The following is a 20152-nucleotide window of genomic DNA, read 5'->3' on the forward strand; positions in this document are numbered from 1 at the left end:
GTCATCTACCATCTCTTTTCTCTCTCAACCTAATTATATCTACCCACCTACCTACCTACCCATCCATCCATCCATCCATCCATCCATCATCCATCTCTCAATCTGTCTCTCTCTCTATCCATCCATCCATTGGGATTCAAAAATATTTTACTACCGGTTCTGTGGGCGAGACTTGGTGGGTGTGGCTTGGTGGGCATGGCAGGGGAAGGTTACTGCAAAATCCCATTCCCTCCTCACCCCACTTAACCTGCTTTCCAGCTCCGTTCTCCTGTGCAGGGCAACCAAAGGAGACCCAGCCCGATCAGCTGGGACTCAATGGGAGGCGGAGAATAGATGGGGGGGTTGGCGGGGCCAATCAGAGGGGTGGGGATTGGCTGGTTCTCCCAACTACTCCAAATTTCCGCTACCGGTTCTCCAGAACTGGTCCGAACCTGCTGAAGACCCCCCTCTGGAGGCCTCCCGCGAGGTCCCAGCTGACTGACCTGCAACTGGACAGTGATGGGCTCCACGTGCTTCAGGCTGCCCTTGTCGAAAGGGTCGAAGAGGTCGTCCCGCATCATGTCCGGCTGCAGGACGTAGCCGCTGCGCCCGCCCAACATGAAGAGCGACTGGTTCAGCTGCATCGGTTTGTCTGGAAGGAGGGAGAAATCGGGACTCAGGGGAAAGAACAGCGGAAGGGGACCCCATGAGGTCAGAGGAGGGGACACAGGGCCGTTGGAGAACATAAGGATATGCGGGAAAGGCCTTGGGAGACAGAGGGAAGAGAGGCTGTCTCAGGGACCACTGGTGGTCTGTTGAGAAAATTTTGCTGGTCTGCAGAGAAATGTCCCTCCCAAAGCAATTAATCCAGGCTGCACAGGAACACAAGCCTGCGCCGCCCACATGGCCTGCGGGAACACAAGGCTTGCATCACTTGCATTGCACACAACACAAGGTAATAAGGGGAGGGGGCAAAGGGAGGAGGGGAGGGAACTTGTCCCACTTGCCGCACGTGCCTGGCCTGGCCACGGGGCTGCTTCTCTCTCGGTTCTTTCTTCTTCTGCTTTTGGCTGCACGCAAGAAAGCAGCCAAAGTCTTTCTTTCTCTCCCCAAACTCCACCAGAAATGAGTCTTTGGGACCCTGCAAGGCCTCCTGCTCCAAGAGGCTGCGCCGGCACAAAAGACCCATTTCTGGCAGAGTTTGGGGAGAGAAAGAAAAGACTTCTGCAGCTTCTGCTGCTTTCCTTGCATGAAGCCAAAAGTCTCTCTCTCTCTCTCTCTCTCTCTCCCCCACCCCGAGAACGGAGCAGGAGACGTATCCTGCGATCCCCAAAGTAAGAATGATCAATCGGTAGGAAAACGGGGTGGGGGATTTTCCTGCAGACTTTTGGGGGGGATTTTCCCAGGGGGTCTCTGGTCCACGGGATTTAAAAGGATGAGTTTGCTGGCCCCTGAGGTCCAAGAGGTTGGCGACCCCTGATCTAGGGAACAGCCAGAGAAGAGACCGCATAGCCTGCAGCTGTATAACAAGTAGAGGAAAAAACCCAGAAAGGTTTCTCACTAGTTTATCAGGCTCTAAAAAGAGACGGTGAGAGATTTGCATTCTCAGACCTGCAAGACTCTGTGAATTTAGCCTTTACAATGAAGTACAGGTAATCCTCAACTTAGTGACTGTTCCAAGTTACCACGGCACTGGAAAAAAAGCCACTTACGACTTTTTTTCACACTTGTGACCATTGTATCAGGCTGTTGTGGTTAGTCGGCAGCAGGTGTGGACGGCCCAGGAGAGCGAGGACTCAGATGAGGGGCCAGGACCATCAGGGAGTGGACTGCTGCCTTCGGAGAATGTGGGGGCTGGCAGCAGAAATGAGGAGGTTCCCGAGGAGCCTGTGCCAAGTGCGCGTAGGATTGCTCGTAGGAGAGAGCAGTTACAGCAGCACAGGCGACTCGGGAGTAAGGCTGCAAGGTCATGGCCCCTCCTTCAAGAGGATAAAAGCCAGGTTTGAAGAAGCGTCCTTTGCAGAAGGCAAAGACGTTCTGAAACTCAGCCTCATGGACATTATACTGTAGTTAGTATTTGAAAACTCTTGTAACTATTTTCTTATCTGTGGGTTTTTGGCAGCCTTGAACAACAACTCGGCCAGGCTCTTTCTTGTCAGAGTTAATTAGTTGGAACCAGGTTGGGTCAGAACACAGGCTGGCTGAGGGATTCTGGGACTCAGAAGTCCACAAGTCTTTAAAGGGGCTACGTTGGGAGACACCACCCGCCCCGATCCAACCCACTCAAGATTAAAGCGAATTTACCGGGAGTCTGGAAGTTAAGGGCAACCAACTGGCTGCCGCAGATCCACATGGGCAAGGGGTCGTAGTTGGAGGAGTCGAGGCGCTGCCCCTTGGGGTAGACGCGGCTGAGCTGGCGCCGGTTGTACTGCAGGAATTTCTTCCCCTTGCTGCGGTTGGCGTATTTCTCGGCCTTCGTCTCCGGGAAGGAAGACATGTCCCGGTAACAGGCCTTCTCCGTGCCGATCTCTGGGAAAGAAAACCGAGCAAGAAGGTCAGCTGTCCAGAATACGGATCCTCCACGGCTCAGCGCCACCCCCTGCAGAGTGGGAATACGGGAAGTCCTCGACTTACACCCACAGCCAAGTCTCGACGTTACCGTTGCTAAGCGGGACGGTTGCTGAGTGAGTTTTGCCCCTGTGTTACGGCCTTCCTTTCCACAGCTGTGAAGGGAATCGCTGCACTTGGCAAGTTAGCAATCTGGTTGCTATCAGGGAATCTGGCTTCCCCTTTTTGGCTCCAATCGATCAATTGGAACAGAGCTGGAAGGGTCCTCGGAGGTCTTCTAGTCCACCCCCCTGCTCAAGCAGGAGACCCTGGACCGTTCCAGACTCTGCTTGTCAGAAGGTCGCAAAAGGGGATTAGCAGCTGCAGCAACAGATATTTTGGGCTCCGTTGTGGTTGTAAGACTGCCTGTATCAGTGATTGGATGATGTCTGTAGATGCCGTATGCTAAACCTATCCATATAAAAGCGAAACACCACTCACGCCTCATCACAAAATCTCCAGGACCGTAAAGCCTACAAACTTGAAATTTGGCACGTATGTTCCTCTTGGCTTCTAGGGGCTCACTAAGAAAGGATTTTTCGAAAAGACCCTTGGATCATTAGTATTTCATTAGTATTTCTTCTACAGCAATTAACACGCTCTGGTGCTAAGGAGTTCTACTCCCCCTCCCCACCTGAAAAGAAATCTCTTCCAAATGCAAAACACAAGCAGAGGGGAGAAGTTTTGGTTTCAGTTTCAGAGCACCAAGCAGCTTCAGTACAGAACAGTTGAGCTAAGCCACGCCCAGGCTCCTTGCTGTCTCCTTCTTGCTCACACAAGCAAATACTGCTTCAGTTTCCAAACAGCCCTCAACTCTCTCTGACACACTGACAGGACGCTAGCCAGGTGAATACCGATGGATGCTGGCAGGCAGAGGCAGAATCCCCCCCCCCCGATTTTCCTCCCAAAAAACTAAGCCCAACCACATAAGTTTCGTAGCGAAGCACGAGTATCGAGCTAGTAAATCAACAGAACCCCCACCTGAGCCTCAGGTCAGCCTGATCTGAAGTAAAGTCGGGACAAAGGGACATAGCAACTTACTCTCCTCATCGAAGGGCACCGGACGGCAATAAACAACCAGTTCTGACAACTCCAGGGCGATCTTCTTCCTCCGTTCCATAATCTTCCCTTCCTGCATCTGCACATGAGACAAACAGATCCCGATCAGTGGTAACCTGGAGAGCATCTATTCCACCCCGCCATACACAGGCGGCACATACAGAGCAAAAAAAATAATAATGTTCCAACGTCTTGTTCTTCCACATTAATTCTTCTCCCAAATCAACAATGACTTCAGGTCCTGTCTCTGAAGATTAAAAAGGACGGGCATGTCTTGAAGGACACCTAGAACTGCCTGGACAATTTTTCGAAAAAGGTGGGCCAGAGAGGAGGAAAGAATTATATTTTGGAGACTTGCAGAGGGAAGAGCCCCAGCTGAGATATTTGGAGCCGGTCTTTACCATATAAAAGCCTTGGTAAGGCCACACTCGGAATCCTGCCTCCAGTTTTACTCACTATGGGGAGTAAAAAGCACAAAAATAAATAAATAGGGAGACTCTGGAAAGAGTGCAGAGAAGAGCAACGAAGAGGATTAGGGGACCGGAGGCTGAAACATACAAAGAACGGTTGCAAGGAATTGGGTACGTCTAGTTTAATGAAGAGAAGGACTTGGGGAGACACGATAGCATCTTCCAGTATTTAAGGGGCTGCCCCGAAGAAGAGCTATTTTCCAAAGCACCCGAAGGCACTACAAGAAGCAACGGATGGAAACTCATCAAGGAGAGAAGCAACTGGGAATTAAGGAGGAATTTCCTAACAGGGAGGACAATTAACCAGTGGAACAGCTGGCCACCGGAAGTTGTGAATGCTACAATACTGCAAGTTTTTAAAGAAGAGATTGGAGCATCGTTGGTCTGAAATGGTATAGGGTCTCCTGCTTGATCAGGGGTTGGACTAGAAGACCTCCAAGGTCCCTTTCAACTCTGTGATTCTGTTATCGCATACGAAGAATGGTTGCAAGGAATTGGGTAGGTCTAGTTTAATGAAAAGGAGGACTAGGGGGGTGACATGATAACATCTTCCAGTATTTAAGGGGCTGCCATAAAGAATGGGGGAGGGTCAACCTGAAGGCAGGACAGGAAGCCATAGATGGAGACTAACCAAGGAGAGAACCAACCTAGAATTAGGGAGAAACTTCCTAACAGCAAGAAAAATTAACCAACTTGGAACAACTTGCTACCAGAAGTTGTGGGTGCTCCAACACTGGAGGAGTTTAGACAGCCATTTGTCTGGAATCGTGTAGAGCAAGGGCCTTCAAACTTGGCCAGTTTAAGACTTGTGGACTTCAACTCCCAGAATTCCCGAGGTAACATGACTGGAGGAGGAGGAATTCTGGGAGTTGGAAGTCCACAAGTCTTAAAGCTGTCAAGTTTGAAGACCCCTGGAATAGATACATAGAGAAAGAGAGGTAGAATAGATGGGGGAGAGAGAGAAAGATAGATAGAATAGATAAAGAGAGTAGATAAAGAGAGGTAGGATAGAAAGAAATAGGATAGATAGAATAGATCAAGGGTCTTCAAACTTGGCAAGTTTAAGACTTGTGGACTTCAGCCCCCAGAATTCCTGAGCTAACATGACTGGAGGAGGAATTCTGGGAGTTGGAAGTTCACAAGTCTTAAAAGCTGCCAAGTTTGAAGACCCCTGAAATAGATAAAGAGAGATAGATAGAATAGAGAGAGAGAGAGAAATAGGATAGATAGGTTAGATAGGTTAGATAGATAGATATTTAGGTTAGATAGATAGATAGATAGATAGATAGATAGATAGATAGATAGATAGATAGATGATAGATAGATAGATAGATAGATAGATAGATAGATAGATAGATAGATAGATAGATAGATAGATAGATAGATGATAGATAGATGTAGAATAGATAGAAAGATGGATAGAATAGAATAGAATAGAATAGAATAGAATAGAATAGAATAGAATAGAATAGAATAGAGAGACAGACAGACAGCTAACATGACTGGAGGAGCTAACATGACTGGAGGAGGATTCTGGGAGTTGGAAGTCCACAAGTCTTAACGCCGCCAAGTTTGAAGACCCCTGGTGTAGAGTTTCCTGCCTGAGCAGAAGGTTGGACTAGTAGACCTCCAAGCTCCCTTCAAATTCTGTTGTTCTGTTATTCTGTCTTCTCCCATGAAGCCCTCTGGCCAACAGAGGCCGAAAAAGCCCTTGGATGCACCCCAAGTCCCATTCCATCGCATCCTGACCCCAGAACCGACTTTCCAAAAGCCGCTAAGACTCCGTAACTTCAAACAGGCACTCGGTGGGGCCAACCCCAAAACTTGAGGGACCGGATCTTCCAAGAAGGAGTGTCAACTTGTAAAACATTCCTATGCTGGTTTCTAAGTTGCCATATGAAAGTGGGGGGGGAACCCTTAAGGAGCAGACAGCAAATGAACATTCCAAGCTTATTTTACAAAGATTGTAAGTGAGGCAACCGGGTATTTGGAGAGCGTGATTGATGACGCCTAGCCCATGAACGTGTTTCATTGCACCATCTGAATTTTGATACACACAGAGGGGGTGGGAGGCGGGGGAACAGGGTCATAGGTTATTGTCAATGACGTTTCTCGGCATCGGCTTCATACAGGTCATGCCAGTGTGTCGCTCCTAATGAAATCTTTTGATGTTTTTTTGAAGTTTGGCTCGAGGCTCACGATTGAATTAGGGCGATCGCTGGAATCCTGACAACAAGCCGACTGTCCACTCATCAAATATTTCTTTGGTCTTTTTAGAGTTGCCAACAGAAAGTGAGGGAGGAGCAGTGCGGCAGCTTGCAAACCGAACGGGCATTCCATAAATGTTTTCAAAGATAGTCACTAGGTGACCAAAGCTTCTGCTGTGCAAAATTCTAACGGGAGAGCATGATTGATGACTCTGGGCTATGGAGGTGTCCCATTGGAGAATATGAATTATGATAGACCCGGGGTGGGTGGGGGAAAAACCAGGGTCAAGGGTGACAATGAATGATGTATCACAGGATATTCATGAACTGGAATAGAGCATGATAACAAGGTCAGCCAATGAATAGCCACAGCAACTAAGTCAGCCAATGAGAACTGTTTGGAAACTGAAACTAGAAGTAACCTAGGAAACTGAAACTAGAAGTAGCCTAGGAAACTGAAACTAGAAGTAACCTAGGAAACTGAAACTAGAAGTAGCCTGGAAACTGAAACTAGAAGTAACCTAGAAACTGAAACTAGAAGTAGCCTAGGAAACTGAAACTAGAAGTAACCTAGGAAAAACTAGAAGTAGCCTAGGAAACTGAAACTAGAAGTAACCTAGGAAACTGAAACTAGAAGTAACCTAGGAAACTGAAACTAGAAGTAACCTAGAAACTGAAACTAGAAGTAACCTAGGAAACTGAAACTAGAAGTAGCCTAGGCGTGGCTCTTTATTAAGATCTGCAGTTCTGCAGCTATGTTGAGCTCTGTGTCTGTTGAAAATGAAACTGCTTCTCTCCTCTTGCTGAACTAAAGTAAAAGATTAACTTGCTTGCTGAAGTCTGGAGCTCTGCTCTGAACTTGCAACATGTTTCTGTCTGAGTTTGCTCCACGTTAGAGAAATCTACAACTGGTTTGTAAAATCTACTGATTATGTTTATAAAGATGTTAAACGAAGCATCAGCCACCTGTATTTATTTTCCTGGCACTGAATTAATGCTGCAAAACTCTGACCATGATGTGCCTCAGAGTCGGCTACACCCAGGCAGTGCCGGGCGTGTCAACTCCCAATAAATACTTTAGAAGTCTTGGAAGTTTGGCTCGAGACTCATGAATTAAATGCGGGGGGAACTGCCGGCATCCTGACACCAAGTCTGAGATACGTAATTGTCCCTGTTTCCCCACCGCACCTCCTCTGGGTGTATCGTAAATCAGATTGTCCAACAGAACCCTTTCATGGGCCAGGATTTTCCCCACCCAGAATACCCTGAGTTACCATCTCGTCGAGATAATCTTGGAAGGTCCGTTAGGAGGACTCACCCTGGCGTCTGCGTTTTGCGTGACCTCTCGGATCTTGGCCACCCAGTCGTTCAGCTCCTCCAGAGTATCCGTGGCGACATCCAGCGACTGGGATGGGTGGGTCATCTGCTGGGAATGGATGGTGAAGACAAAGGGTTTGGGGCTCCTGGCGTCTTTCGAGATAACTACAAGGACATCAGAGGGGGGCGGCTTTACTGGAAGAGCCCGCCCCCCCCACCGCAACGCAGGACCGGGGGTTGGGGAGGGGCAGGGAGCGTGTGCGGGGTGTGGAGGGTCGCGGGTCTCCCATTGGGGGGCAAAGCAATCAGAAGAGGACCACGGTCACGAAAGGGGTGGCCTCACTGATGTTCTTCAACAGATGCTCAGTGGTCCCTCTGTCCAAAATATCTCACTTCCCCTGAGGAAGAGCTGGACTAGATGACCTCCGTGGTTATAGGTCATCCTCAACCTACAACCGTTTGTTTAAGGGCCATTTGAAGTTACAAGGACACTGAAAAAAAAATAAGTTATACCCTGTTTTCCCAAAAATACAACCTACCCTGAAAGTAAGCCCTAGCTTCATTTTTTTACACGTGCGCCCAATATAAGCCCAACCCCCCAAAATAAGCCCTAATTAAGATCCCGTCTACTCTTAAATATTAAGCTATGATGGGGATGGGGTGGAGCTGCCCGACTACTTACCTGTGGACAGGTGTAGCCAGGCCTCGCACCCCCTGACACCTGCCTCGCCAGCCCATTTCTTCTGCAGCCGGCAAGGCTGGCCAGGCTTATCCTGAAGGCCTCTGGAGCTGAGAACAAAGCTCAGGATCGATCCAGAGCTCTCTTATAGGCTGCAGAGGCCTTCAGGAAAACCTTTGTGGCTGCAGAAGAAGAAGTTCCTGAGGGCCTCGGACAGCGAAAAGGAGGCCCGGGACGACGCACGTATGTGAGGTTAGTCAGTGGATGGCATCCCGTGAAAATAAGACCTGGTGGCTTTTTTTGGTGGGGGGAAAAATCATAAGTCAGGGTCTTATTTTCGGGGAAACATGGTATTTCTTTTTCACACCTATGAGCGTTGCAGCCTCCCCATGGTCACATGATCAAAGCTCAGAGGCTCGGCAACTGGCATGTCCTTATGTCAGTTGCCGTGTTCTGGGGTCACACGATCCCCCTTTGCGATATTCTGATGATGGAGAAGCCAGATTACAGTTGAGCCCGAGATGTCTGTGCTTAAGCAAGGGAAGTGAGTTTTGAGCCATTTTAGGACCTTACTTGCCACTGTCATTAAGCAAATCGCTGCCGTTGTTCAGTTAGGAACACATAAAAAAAAAAAAAGATTGGACCACCATTTGTCTGAAAGGATATAACATTACCTACTTGAGCCAGAGGTTGGGCTAGAAGACCTCCAACTCTTGTTATTCTGTTATGTGTGGTTGTTAAGTGAATCTGGCTTCTCCCTTGACTGTGTTTGTCCGAAGGTCGCAAAAGGAGATCACGAACTGTCATAAGTACATGCCAGTTGCCAACCCTATGAATTTTTTTTTAATCTATATTTTTATTTTATTCAAAACAAGGTTAAAATACAAAATACAAAACGCCAATCAAAAAGTCCTACAGAAAACAAATTAAGAAAAAAAAAAAACAAGACAAAAACCACAAAACAATCAAAACATTTTTAAAAAGCTACATCAAAACAAGAATGTGACCAGGGAGATGCTGTGAAAAACGGACCCTTAATCACTTTTTGTCATTGATGTTGTAACTTCAAATGGTCACGAAACGGTAAGTGGTTAAGTTGCAAGCGATCTGAAAATAAAATAAAATATAAAAGAAAATGGCAATAAAAGAAAATAATAAATAAATAAAATAGAATCAAAAATAAATAAAGTGAAATAAAATGATAATTGAGATAATAAAATATAAGATAACAAAATAAAGTAAAATATGATTAAAATAAAATAAAGTAAAATATGATTAAAATAAAAATAAAATAAATAGAATAAAGCAAAATTAAATGATAACAGAAATAATAAAATATAAAATCGCACAACAAAATAATAAATGGAATGATTAAAATAACACAAAGTAAAATATAATGATTAAAATAAAATAATACAAAATAAAGTAAAATATGATTGCAATAAAATAAATAAGATAATAAAATAAAATAAAGAGAAATAAAATAGTAATAGAAATAACAAAACATGAAATAACATAAAATAAAGTAAAATATAATGATTAAAATAAAATAATAAAATAGAATAGAATAAAATAAAGTGAAATAAAATGGTAATAGAAATAATAAAATATAAAATAATAACATAAAATAAAGTAAAACATGATTAAAATGAAATAAAGTAAAATATGATTAAAATAAAAATAAAATAAATAGAATAGAATAAAGCAAAATTAAATGATAACAGAAATAATAAAATATAAAATCGCACAACAAAATAATAAATAGAATGATTAAAATAACACAAAGTAAAATATAATGATTAAAATAAAATAATACAAAATAAAGTAAAATATGATTAAAATAAATAAGATAATAAAATAAAATAAAGAGAAATAAAATAGTAATAGAAATAACAAAACATGAAATAACATAAAATAAAGTAAAATAGTATGATTAAAATAAAATAATAAAATAGAATAGAATAGAATAGAATAAAGTGAAATGAAATGGTAATAGAAATAATAAAATATAAAATAATAACATAAAATAAAGTAAAATAGAATGATTAAAATAGAATAAAATAAAATAAAATAATAAAGGCAGGGTGTCAACCTTGAAGCTGGCAAACAGAGGCCAAGCGGAACCTGACACGGGGTCCACAATGTGGGTGGGAGACCCCCCCAGGGCCAAGGAAAGAGGTCCGGGCGCCCGGCCTCCCTCCCTCCTCCGAAACGCTCCATTACTCACCGCCAGCCACAGAAACACCGTGCAAGACACTCACCCACGTGGCACGACGGGACGTCGATGAACCCTTTCAGAAAGTTGCCCAAAGGGCTGTTCTCCACCGACTGGGGTGGGAGGGGAATGGAGGGTGAGGAGAAAGAGAAAAGGGGAGGGCAGAAATGTTAAAAATGTGTAGATATAAAAGCCAAACGCCACTCACGCATCATCGCAACATCTCCAGAACCGTCAAGCCTACAAACTTGAAATGTGGCACATGTGTTCCTCTTGGCTTCTAGGGGCTCACTAAGAAAGGATTTTTCTAACAGACCCTTGGATCGTTAGGATTTCATTCATATTTCTTCTACAGCAATTAACGTGCTCTGATGCTAAGGAGTTCTTCTCCCCACTCCCCACCTGGAAAAAAAGAAATCCCTTCCAAATGCAAAACACAAGCAGTTTCAGTTTCAATTTCAGAGCATCAAGCAGCTTTAGTGCAGAACAGTTGAGCTAAGCCACGCCCAGGCTCCTGGCTGTCTCCTCCTTGCTCACACAGTAAATACTCTTTCAGTTTCCAAGCAGCCATCGACTCTCTCACACACCGACAGGACGCTAGCCAGATGGATACCGATGGATGCTGGTAGGCAGAGGCACAATTTTTTCCTCCTTATTTTCCTCCCCAAAAACTAAGCCTAACCACATAGTTTCGTAGCGAAGCACTGAGTATCGAGCTAGTCTTTTTTAAGGTCGCTTCTGTTCACGGACTCTTAAACCGTTGTTGTTGTTTTTTTTAAACCTGTACAACTCTGTGTGGACTTCAATACCCAGAATTCCCCAGCCAGCTGTGCTCCCTTCTCTGGGTTTGCACCCTCCATCTTCGGTTCCTGTAGATGTGCTGGGTGGAGTCCCACATTCCCAGAGGGGAAGGCTAGCCAGGATGAAGCCAACATGGCTTGTCCTCTCGACATTCGTAGCGGTTCAAAAAAGCTGGGAAAAATGAGGAACACACCGCTTCATCTTGCTCCGGCACGGAGGCACTCAAAGTTTCCTCCACGTAGTTAGCGGGGAACCAGAGCTGCTTCTTCCCACCGTAATCTCCTCGCCACCTGGAAGGAAAGGAAAGAAAGCTGAGAAACAGTTGGGAACAGATAAGAGATCATCAGAGTTGGAAGGGACCTTGTAGGTCATCTAGTCCAACCCCCTGCCCAAGCAGGAGACCCTACACTATTTCTGACTGTGACTCTGACTGGGACCATGATGACGTGGTACAAATTATTACACAAGCAGAACAGGAAAAGGACAACAATGTCAACTCATAAAACATTTTGTATACACATTTTATAGTTGTCAACAGAAAGAAGGGGGGGGGTTTCAAAGAGCAGGTGGCAGTGTGGAATCGAAAGTACATTCCATTCATATTTTCTTCAAAGACTGATTAGATGACTGAAGCTTCTGCCACGCAAAAATCTTAATTGGAGAGCATGATTGATGAGTCTTGGCTATGGACGTGTTTCATTGGATGATACACCCGGAGGGGTTGGGGGGAAAGCAGGATCAAGGGTGACAGTGAATTACGTATCTCAGAGTCAGCTACGCCCAGGCTAATGGCGGCAAGTTAACTTCAAATAAATCCTTTCAAGTTTTGGGAGGGTGGCTCGAGGCTCATGATTTAATTGGGGTAACTGCCGCAATCCTGACAAAAGACACATTTCTCTCACCACAATCCCAGGTGCGTGAATACAGGTAATCCTTCACTTATGACCGCAGTTGCAACCAGAATTTCCATTGCTAAACAAGGTGGTTGTGAAGGGAGTTGGGTCTGATTTTACGACCTTTTTTTTGCCATGGTTGTTAAGCGGATCACTGCAGTTGTTGCTAAGCGAATCAGGGGTCGTTAAGCGAATCCAACTTTACCCACTGATTTTGATCGTCACAAACTGGCTGGGGAGTATGGCCAGGATGCTGCAACAGTGGCCAATACATGCTGGTTGCCAAGCACCCAGATTTTGATCAAGTCAATCAATCAGAGTAGAGCTGGAAGAGACCTCGGAGGTCTTCTAGTCCAGCCCCCTGCTCAAGCAGGAGACCCTACAACATTTCAGAGAAATGGCTGTCCAGTCTCTTCTTAAAATCTGTGATGACCCAGGGTGGGATACAAAACAAACACAGTCAGAGGAAACAGGTGAAGCCCCTTTGATTCCTTCACTTTGCTTCCAAGCTCCGAATATTCGTGACCGAAGACAAAAAAAACCTCCCACACAAACAGTTACAAGAAGAAGGGAAAAAGCAACACAAACCAGGCAAGATAAGGGCTGGAGGACGTCCACAGATAACACACACTGGGAAGGACGCCAAACTCAAGAGAGGAACTATAAACTAGAGATATTTCCATGCTTTGTTTCCAGCGTTTGCCAGTACGCATGTCTGTACTCTTATCCAGTTGTCACAGCTGCAGCCCATGAAGAGGATCAAGGCCCTCTCCTCCCGAGGAGACCACGCCTCTCCCTGATCCTCTCCTCCCTGTGTGCCCTAGGATGGGGAGGGGATGGGCCTGGGTCCTCCTCTGACTGCCCAGCCGGCCTCTGCCCTTCCCCAGCCTCCTCCACAACCTCTGGAGCCCCACTTTTACTCCCTGTCGGCTGTTCCTCCTCTCCCTCAGACTCCGTCTCCACCAGGGGCATGACAAAATTTTCCAGTACATTTTTACCAAAATCTACAACTTCTGGGGGGGCAAGCAGTTCCACTGGTTAATTGTTCTTGAGGATCAATTCAATTAGACCAAGATGGTACTTCCACACAGCGAGGATTAATTAGCCCATCATGCAGCCATCATCCCCAAACAAAGTTGCCTGCGATGCATTTTAATTCTTTTCCTTTTGGGCACGTTGGTCTGATTTGTCCGTTCCTTGGCAAAGCAGTGGCCCTGCAGGGCATTAGCCAAGAATAAACCCTAAATGTCCTTTTGTAGGTGTGCGAAGGACTTGTAAACAAAAGAGACAAAAACCAGGGGTGGAAGATCATCAAAGCTTTAAGTCGTGAACCCCAAGATCGAAAGGGACGTCAAGAAGCAACGGGTGGAAACTCATCAAGGAGAGAAGCAACCCGGAACTAAGGAGAAATTTCCTGAGAGTGAGAACAATTAGCCAGTGGAACTGCTTGCCACCAGAAGTTGTGGGCGCTCCATCCCTGGAGGTTTTTAAGAAGAGGCTGGACATCCATTTGTCTGGAATGGTCTGGGACAGTGGTCGCCAACCAGTGGGCCAGGGACCACTGGTGGTCCGCGAGAAAATTTTGGTGGTCCGCAGAGAAATGTTTTCCCCAAAGCAATTAATCCAGGCTGCGCGGGAACACAAGGCTGCGCCACCCACATGGCCTGTGGGAACACAAGGCTTGCATCGCTTGTATTGTGAACAACACGAGGTAGTGAGGGGAGGGGAAAGGATGAAGGGGGACTTGCCCCATGCACCTCATGCGCCTGGCCTGGCCATCGGGCTGCTTCTTTCCGCTTCTTTCTTCTTCTGCTTTTGGCTGCACGCAAGGAAAGCAGCCGAAGTCTTTCTCTCCCCCAAACTCCGCCAGAAATGAGTCTTTGGGACCCTGCAAGGCCTCCTGCTCCAAGAGACTGCGCTGGCAAAGACTTATTTCTGGCGGAGTTTGGTGGAGAAAGAAAGACTTTTGCGGCTTCTGCTGTTTTCCTTGCATGAAGCCAAAAGTCTCTCTCTCTCTCTCTCTCTCCCCTTGAGAACGGAGCAGGAGACGGTATCTTGCTATCCCAAATAAAGAACGATCGATCGATAGGAAAACGGGGTGGGGGATTTTCCAGCAGACCTTTTTGGGGGATTTTCCCAGGGGGTCTCTGGTCCGCGGGATTTAAAATGATGAGTTTGGTGGTCCCTGAGGTCCAAGAGGTTGGTGACCCCTGATCTAGGGTCTCCTGCTTGGCCAAGTGGGGCTGGACTAGAAGACCCCCAAGGTCCCTCCCACCTCGGCAATTCTGTTATGTTTTGGGGGCCTGACTTCCAGAGGTGAGATTCCTGGCTACTTTGGTGTTACCCAGCAAAGGTAGCTTGAAGTTCCTCCCTCCAAAGTCATCTGGGACTCACCATCCCCCATCCTGCTTGTCAACGTTATGGATGATGGCTTGTTTGCAGAAGGAGAGCTCGTCTTCTCGCTGGGCTTTGTAGTCGTACAAGGCCTTTACGGTACACTGCAAAGGGAAGGGGGGAAAAAAAGCTTGGAAAAAGGGAGTCCTTGACGTACGACCACAATTGAGCCCAGAATTTTATGGCGCTAAGTGAGAACTCTGGGAAGTGAGCCTTGCCCTGTTAAATGACTTTTCTTTCCCCCGTTGTTAAGTGAGTCAATGCAGTTGTTCAATGAGTAACCTGGTTGTTAAGTGGATCTGGCTTGCCCCCATTGGACTTTGCTTGTCAGAAGGTCGCAAAAGGGGAATCGCGGGACATTAGAACCGTCATAAACATGAGTCAAATATCCAAATTTTGGTCCCATGACAATGGTGATGCTGGAACAGTTGTAGGTGTGAAAAATGGTTATAAGTCACTTTTTCCAGTGCCACTGTAGCTTTTAGCGGTCATTCAACGAAGGGTTGTCAGTGTCAACTCATAAGTTCTATTTTTAATTGTAACAATGAGAAGAGAGCAAAATCCATAAATTGAGAATCTAATATGGGAATCTGTAGAATAGAATAAAATTCTTTATTGGCCAAGTGTGATTGGACACACAACGAATTTGTCTTGGTGCAAATGCTCTCAGTGCACATAAAAGAAAAGATCCATTCATCAAGAGTCAAGAATCATCCGGTACGACACTTAATAATAGTCGCAGGGTATAATAAGCAATCAAATCAGATAGATAGATAAATAGATAGATAGAAAGAATAGAATAGAATAGAATAGAATAGAATAGAATAGAATTAGAATTAGAATTAGAATTAGAATTAGAATAGAATAGAATAGAATAGAATAGAATAGAATAGAATAGAACAGATGAAGGGAAGGGAGAATGGAATGGAATGGAATGGAATGGAATGGAATAGAATAGAATACAATAGAATAGAATAGAATAGAATTCTTTTATTGGCCAAGTGTGATTGGACACAGAAGGAATTTGTCTTGGTGCAAATGCTCTCAGTGCACAAAAAAGAAAAAATACATTTGTCAAGAGTCAAAAATCATCAAGTACAACACTTAATGATAGTCATAGGGTACATAAGCAATCAGATAGATAGATAGATAGATAGATAGATAGATAGATAGATAGATAGATAGATAGATAGATAGATAGATAGATAGATAGATAAAGAGAAAGAAGAAAGAAAGAAAGAAAGAAAGAAAGAAAGAAAGAAAGAAAGAAAGAAAGAAAGAAAGAAAGAAAGAAAGAAAGAAAGAAAGAAATACAATTCTTTATTCGCCAAGAGTGATTGGACACCCAAGGAATTTGTCTTGGTGCAAATGCTCTCAGTGTACATAGAAGAAAAGATACATCTATTCTATTCTATCGATTCTATATGGGAATCTATGGGAAGTCTCCATCATACAGGTCATGGTTGTCCCAAAGGTGCTTTTCCCAAAAACTTTCCTGTTTTTTTGTTTTGTTTCCTTGAAAAGGTTTCGCTTCCCATCCAAGAGGCTTCCTTCAGTTCTGAAGTAATGTAATTGTATATACTGAAGAACTGTAGAAGCTTCTCATATGGGAAGTGAAACCTTTTCAAGAAAAAAATAAATAAATAGGAAAGCCCAATTGGCTTTTGCAAAAAAGCACCTCGGGGAGAAGATAGCTAAAACCGCAACACACAAAATGCAGAAATAACCCCCCAGCTTTGCCCACTTACCCTGGCCATGGGCATCTTGTTGGCTTCCACGTAGAAGTGAGGACTCCTCACCTCATACAACGCCCCATAATCCAGCTCCTGTCAAAGAGATTTGTGACTAAAAACCTGGCCCCATTTTTGAACGCAAGGTTTTTCCATCCTAGCAACTTCAAGGAGAGTGGACTTCAACTCCCAGAATTCCCCAGCCAGCACAGCTGGCTGGGGAATTCTGGGAGTTGAAGTCCACACCTCTTAAAGTAACACACCTCTTAAAGTCCACATCCCTTAAAGTGACCACACCTCTTAAAAGATGAGAAACTCTAGTCCACTTCATTTCTAAGGAACCCAACATGGAAGAAGACTCCCCCAAAATCCCCCAAAATCCTTGTATGACCTTCTTTGTACTGAGTTTTGACTACTGCATCAAGCAAAAAAAAAAAATTAGATCCTACTAATTCTCACACCTTCCCAACCTATTCTCAGCTATGTGTTGTTGTGCCTATTCTACTGCTATTTCTATGAACACCTCTGTTAGGCAGAGCAATTGAGAAAATAGTTTCTTAAAAGGAGAAAGAGGCAGATCTAAGGGATGGAGGTAGGTCTAGATAGCCCCTTCCCACTTTAGGGTTTTAGGACTAATCAGAAATAAAAACACCCCAGGCAGGTAGTCCAGCCTCCTGCTAATTCCCTGCTCGCCTCATATTTCATCTTTATTCCAGAAGAAATAAATTGAATGCTTGATTTGGGGTAAAATCAGAGAGGATCCTTCCTTCCTTCTCATCTTTCTTTCTTTCTCTCTCTCTCCTTCTTTCCTTCCCTTTCTTCTCTTCGCCTCATTTCCCCCCTCCCTTCCCTCCTCATTCATCTATCTTCTCAATGTCTTCCTTCCTTCATTTTCATCTTTTTCTTTCTTTTTCCTTTCCTTCCTTCCTTCATTTTCTTCTCTTCTAGTATGCCTTATTTCTTCCCTCCCTCCCCTCCTCATTCATCCATCTTCTTGATGGCTTCCTTCCTTCTCATCTTTCTATCATTTTTTTCTCTTTCTTTCTTTCTCTCTTCTCTTTTTCATCTTTTTCTTTCTTTCCTTTTTCTTCCCTTTTTTCCTTTCCTTCCTTCCTTCCTTCCTTCCTTCCTTCCCTTCCTTCATTTCTCTATGCCTTATTTCCTCCCTCCCTCCCTCCCCTCCTCATTCATCCATCTTCTTGATGGCTTCCTTCCTTCCTTCCTTCCTTCCTTCCTTCCTTCCTTCCTTCCATCTTTCTTTCTATCTTTCTTTCTCTCTCCTTCTTTCCTTCTCTTTCTTCTCTTCTCTATACCTTATTTTGTTCCTTCCTCCCCTCCTCATTCATCCAACTTCTCAATGCCTTCATTTTCATCTTTTTCTTTCTTTCTTTTCTTTCTTTTTTCTTTCTTTTTCTTTCTTTTTCTTTCTTCTTTCTTTCTTTCTTTCTTTCTTTCTTCTTTCTTTCTTTCTTTCTTTCTTTCTATCTTTCTTTCCTTCCTTCCTTCCTTCCTTCCTTCCTTCCTTCCCTTTCTTCTCTTCTCTATGCCTTATTTCCTCCCTCCCTTCCCTCCTCATTCCTCCATCTTCTTGATGGCTTCCTTCCTTCCTTCCTTCCTTCCTTCCTTCCTTCCTTCCTTCCTTCCTTCCTTCCATCTTTCTATCTTTCTTTCTCTCTCCTTCTTTCCTTCCCTTTCTTCTCTTCTCTATACTTTATTTTGTTCCTTCCTTCCCTCCTCATTCATCCATCTTCTCAATGCCTTCCTTCATTTTCATCTTTTTCTTTCTTTCTTTCTTTTTCTTTCTTTTTCCTTCCTTCCTTCCTTCCCTTTCTTCTCTTCTCTATGCCTTATTTTCTCCCTCCCTTCCCTCCTCATTCCTCCATCTTCTTGATGGCTTCCTTCCTTCTCATCTTTCTTTCTATCTTTCTTTCTCTCTCCTTCTTTCCTTCCCTTTCTTCTCTTCTCTATACCTTATTTTGTTCCTTCCTCCCCTCCTCATTCATCCATCTTCTCAATGCCTTCCTTCATTTTCATCTTTCTTTCTTTCTTTCTTTCTTTCTTTCTTTCTTTCTTTCTTTCTTTCTTTCTTTCTTTCTTTCTTTCTTTCTTTCTTTCTTTCTTTCTTTCTTTTTTTTTTTCCTTCCTTCTTTCCTTCCCTTTCTTCTCTTCTCTATGCCTTATTTCCTCCCTCCCTTTCCTCCTCATTCCTCCATCTTCTTGATGGCTTCCTTCCTTCCTTCCTTCCTTCCTTCCTTCCTTCCTTCCTTCCTTCCTTCCTTCCTCCCTCCCTCCCTCCCTCCCTCCCTCCCTCCCTCCCTCCCTCCCTCCCTCCCCCCCTTCTACTCTTTTGGGAAAACAACATGCTGGCTGGGGGATGCTGGGTGTTGGAGTGGCCCAGGGGCTCCCTCACCGCCGTGCCCATTCTCTCCAAGGTCTCCTCGTTGATGGGGTACCGCAGCTTCATCTTGCGGTAGAGCGGGTGCTTCTCGTAGTAGCTGACCAGGTCCAGGAGGCTCTCGAACTCCGCCGAGCTGCCCAGCGTGAACAGCCGTCCTTCCTGCTGGACTCGGCAGTGCTTGATCTTCCCCTCGGCCCTGGGGGGGGGGGAGAGACACAGGGGACACACAGAGGCCATCAGGGCGGGTCCTAAAAACCACACTTAAGTCAAGGAGGAGAAGCAGGGAGAGGGCCAGCCCCTTGAGGTAGAAACAGGCGGCCGCCAAATGAAAGTGTCGCTAAAGCGAGGACTATCTGCAACCTTGCTCCAGCCCTTCGGGGACCTCCGGGGCGCATGGCCAGGCTCACCGGAAGGAGATGGCGTAGGAGTCGGCCTCGCTTCGCTTGCGCACCAGGAAGGCGCCGTCCCTGGGCACCCGCATGAGCATGTGCTCGGCCTGTAGGCGCGTCAGGTTGGCGTGGTACCACCTGGGTGAGGGGAGAGAAGAGGTGTGATGACCCAGGGTGGGATACAAAAGCAACAAAGTCACAAAACCAGGTGAAGTCCCTTTAATTCCTTCAACTTGGCTCCAAAAGTCCAATTATCATTGACTGGAGAGAAAAAACTCCCCCACAAACAGTTGCGAAAAGGAAGAACTTCAATTCAAACTCAACATACATATAAATTATAAATAGAAAAACCAACACAAACCACACGGAAGCAATTAATGAGACCAGGCAGGATAAGGGCTTGAAGACGTCCACAGATATCGAAATACACACACTGGGAAGGACGCCAAAACTGAGATAAGAACAGACAGACTAGAAATATTTTCACGCTTTGCTTCCAGCACTGGCCCATGCGCAGTTTGCCCTTTTAAACAGTCTTCCCAGCTGCAGCCCATGAAGGGAATCAGGGCCCTTTCCTCCCCCGTAGACCACGCCATTCACGTTTCTCCCTTATCCACTCCTCCCTTCGTGCCCTAGGATGGAGAGGGGATGGGCCTGGGGGCATGACAAGAGGTGCCAATTCAGACACACAACATACACACAAACACACACGGATGTCGGGACCGACGGGTGAGGGGCTCACAGATCTGCCAGGAAAGGCTTGCCACCGAACATCCAAGCTCTGCCTTGTCATCTTCTTTTAATGACCCCATAATCCCCATAACGGAGTCTGGGCAACTGGGAGCTAGCAGAGCATTTACTGGCCAGATGCCTTTCCTGTTGCCAATGCGGAGTTTTGTTCAGCAGATATATTCTCATTGTGACCAGAGAGAAATATCTGCCTCTCTCTAGGATCGAACTCACAGCCTCATTTTATTAAAAAAATAAATAAATGTAAATTAACAACAAATTAAT

General features: G+C 45.2%; 1 protein-coding gene across 1 annotated transcript in view; it reads right to left on the reverse strand.

Annotated features, from left to right (window-relative positions):
* Window positions 1-20152, reverse strand: part of LOC113431952 (1-phosphatidylinositol 4,5-bisphosphate phosphodiesterase gamma-1-like) — an 87632-nt gene that overhangs the window by 1398 nt on the left and 66082 nt on the right. The window contains exons 19-28 of the mRNA XM_087960090.1: window positions 19157-19276; window positions 18762-18945; window positions 16370-16447; window positions 14622-14725; window positions 11528-11624; window positions 10580-10646; window positions 7641-7804; window positions 3628-3724; window positions 2284-2508; window positions 392-631 (exon numbers count right to left, since the gene is read on the reverse strand). Of these exons, the coding sequence (XP_087816216.1) occupies window positions 392-631; window positions 2284-2508; window positions 3628-3724; window positions 7641-7804; window positions 10580-10646; window positions 11528-11624; window positions 14622-14725; window positions 16370-16447; window positions 18762-18945; window positions 19157-19276 (1376 nt within the window). The remainder of the gene's footprint in view (window positions 1-391; window positions 632-2283; window positions 2509-3627; window positions 3725-7640; window positions 7805-10579; window positions 10647-11527; window positions 11625-14621; window positions 14726-16369; window positions 16448-18761; window positions 18946-19156; window positions 19277-20152) is intronic.

This window comes from Notechis scutatus, chromosome 3 (assembly GCF_049901735.1).
Source record: "Notechis scutatus isolate UNSWTSFEM ecotype Mainland chromosome 3, rNotScu1.2, whole genome shotgun sequence".
NCBI classification, from domain to species: Eukaryota; Metazoa; Chordata; class Lepidosauria; order Squamata; family Elapidae; genus Notechis; species Notechis scutatus.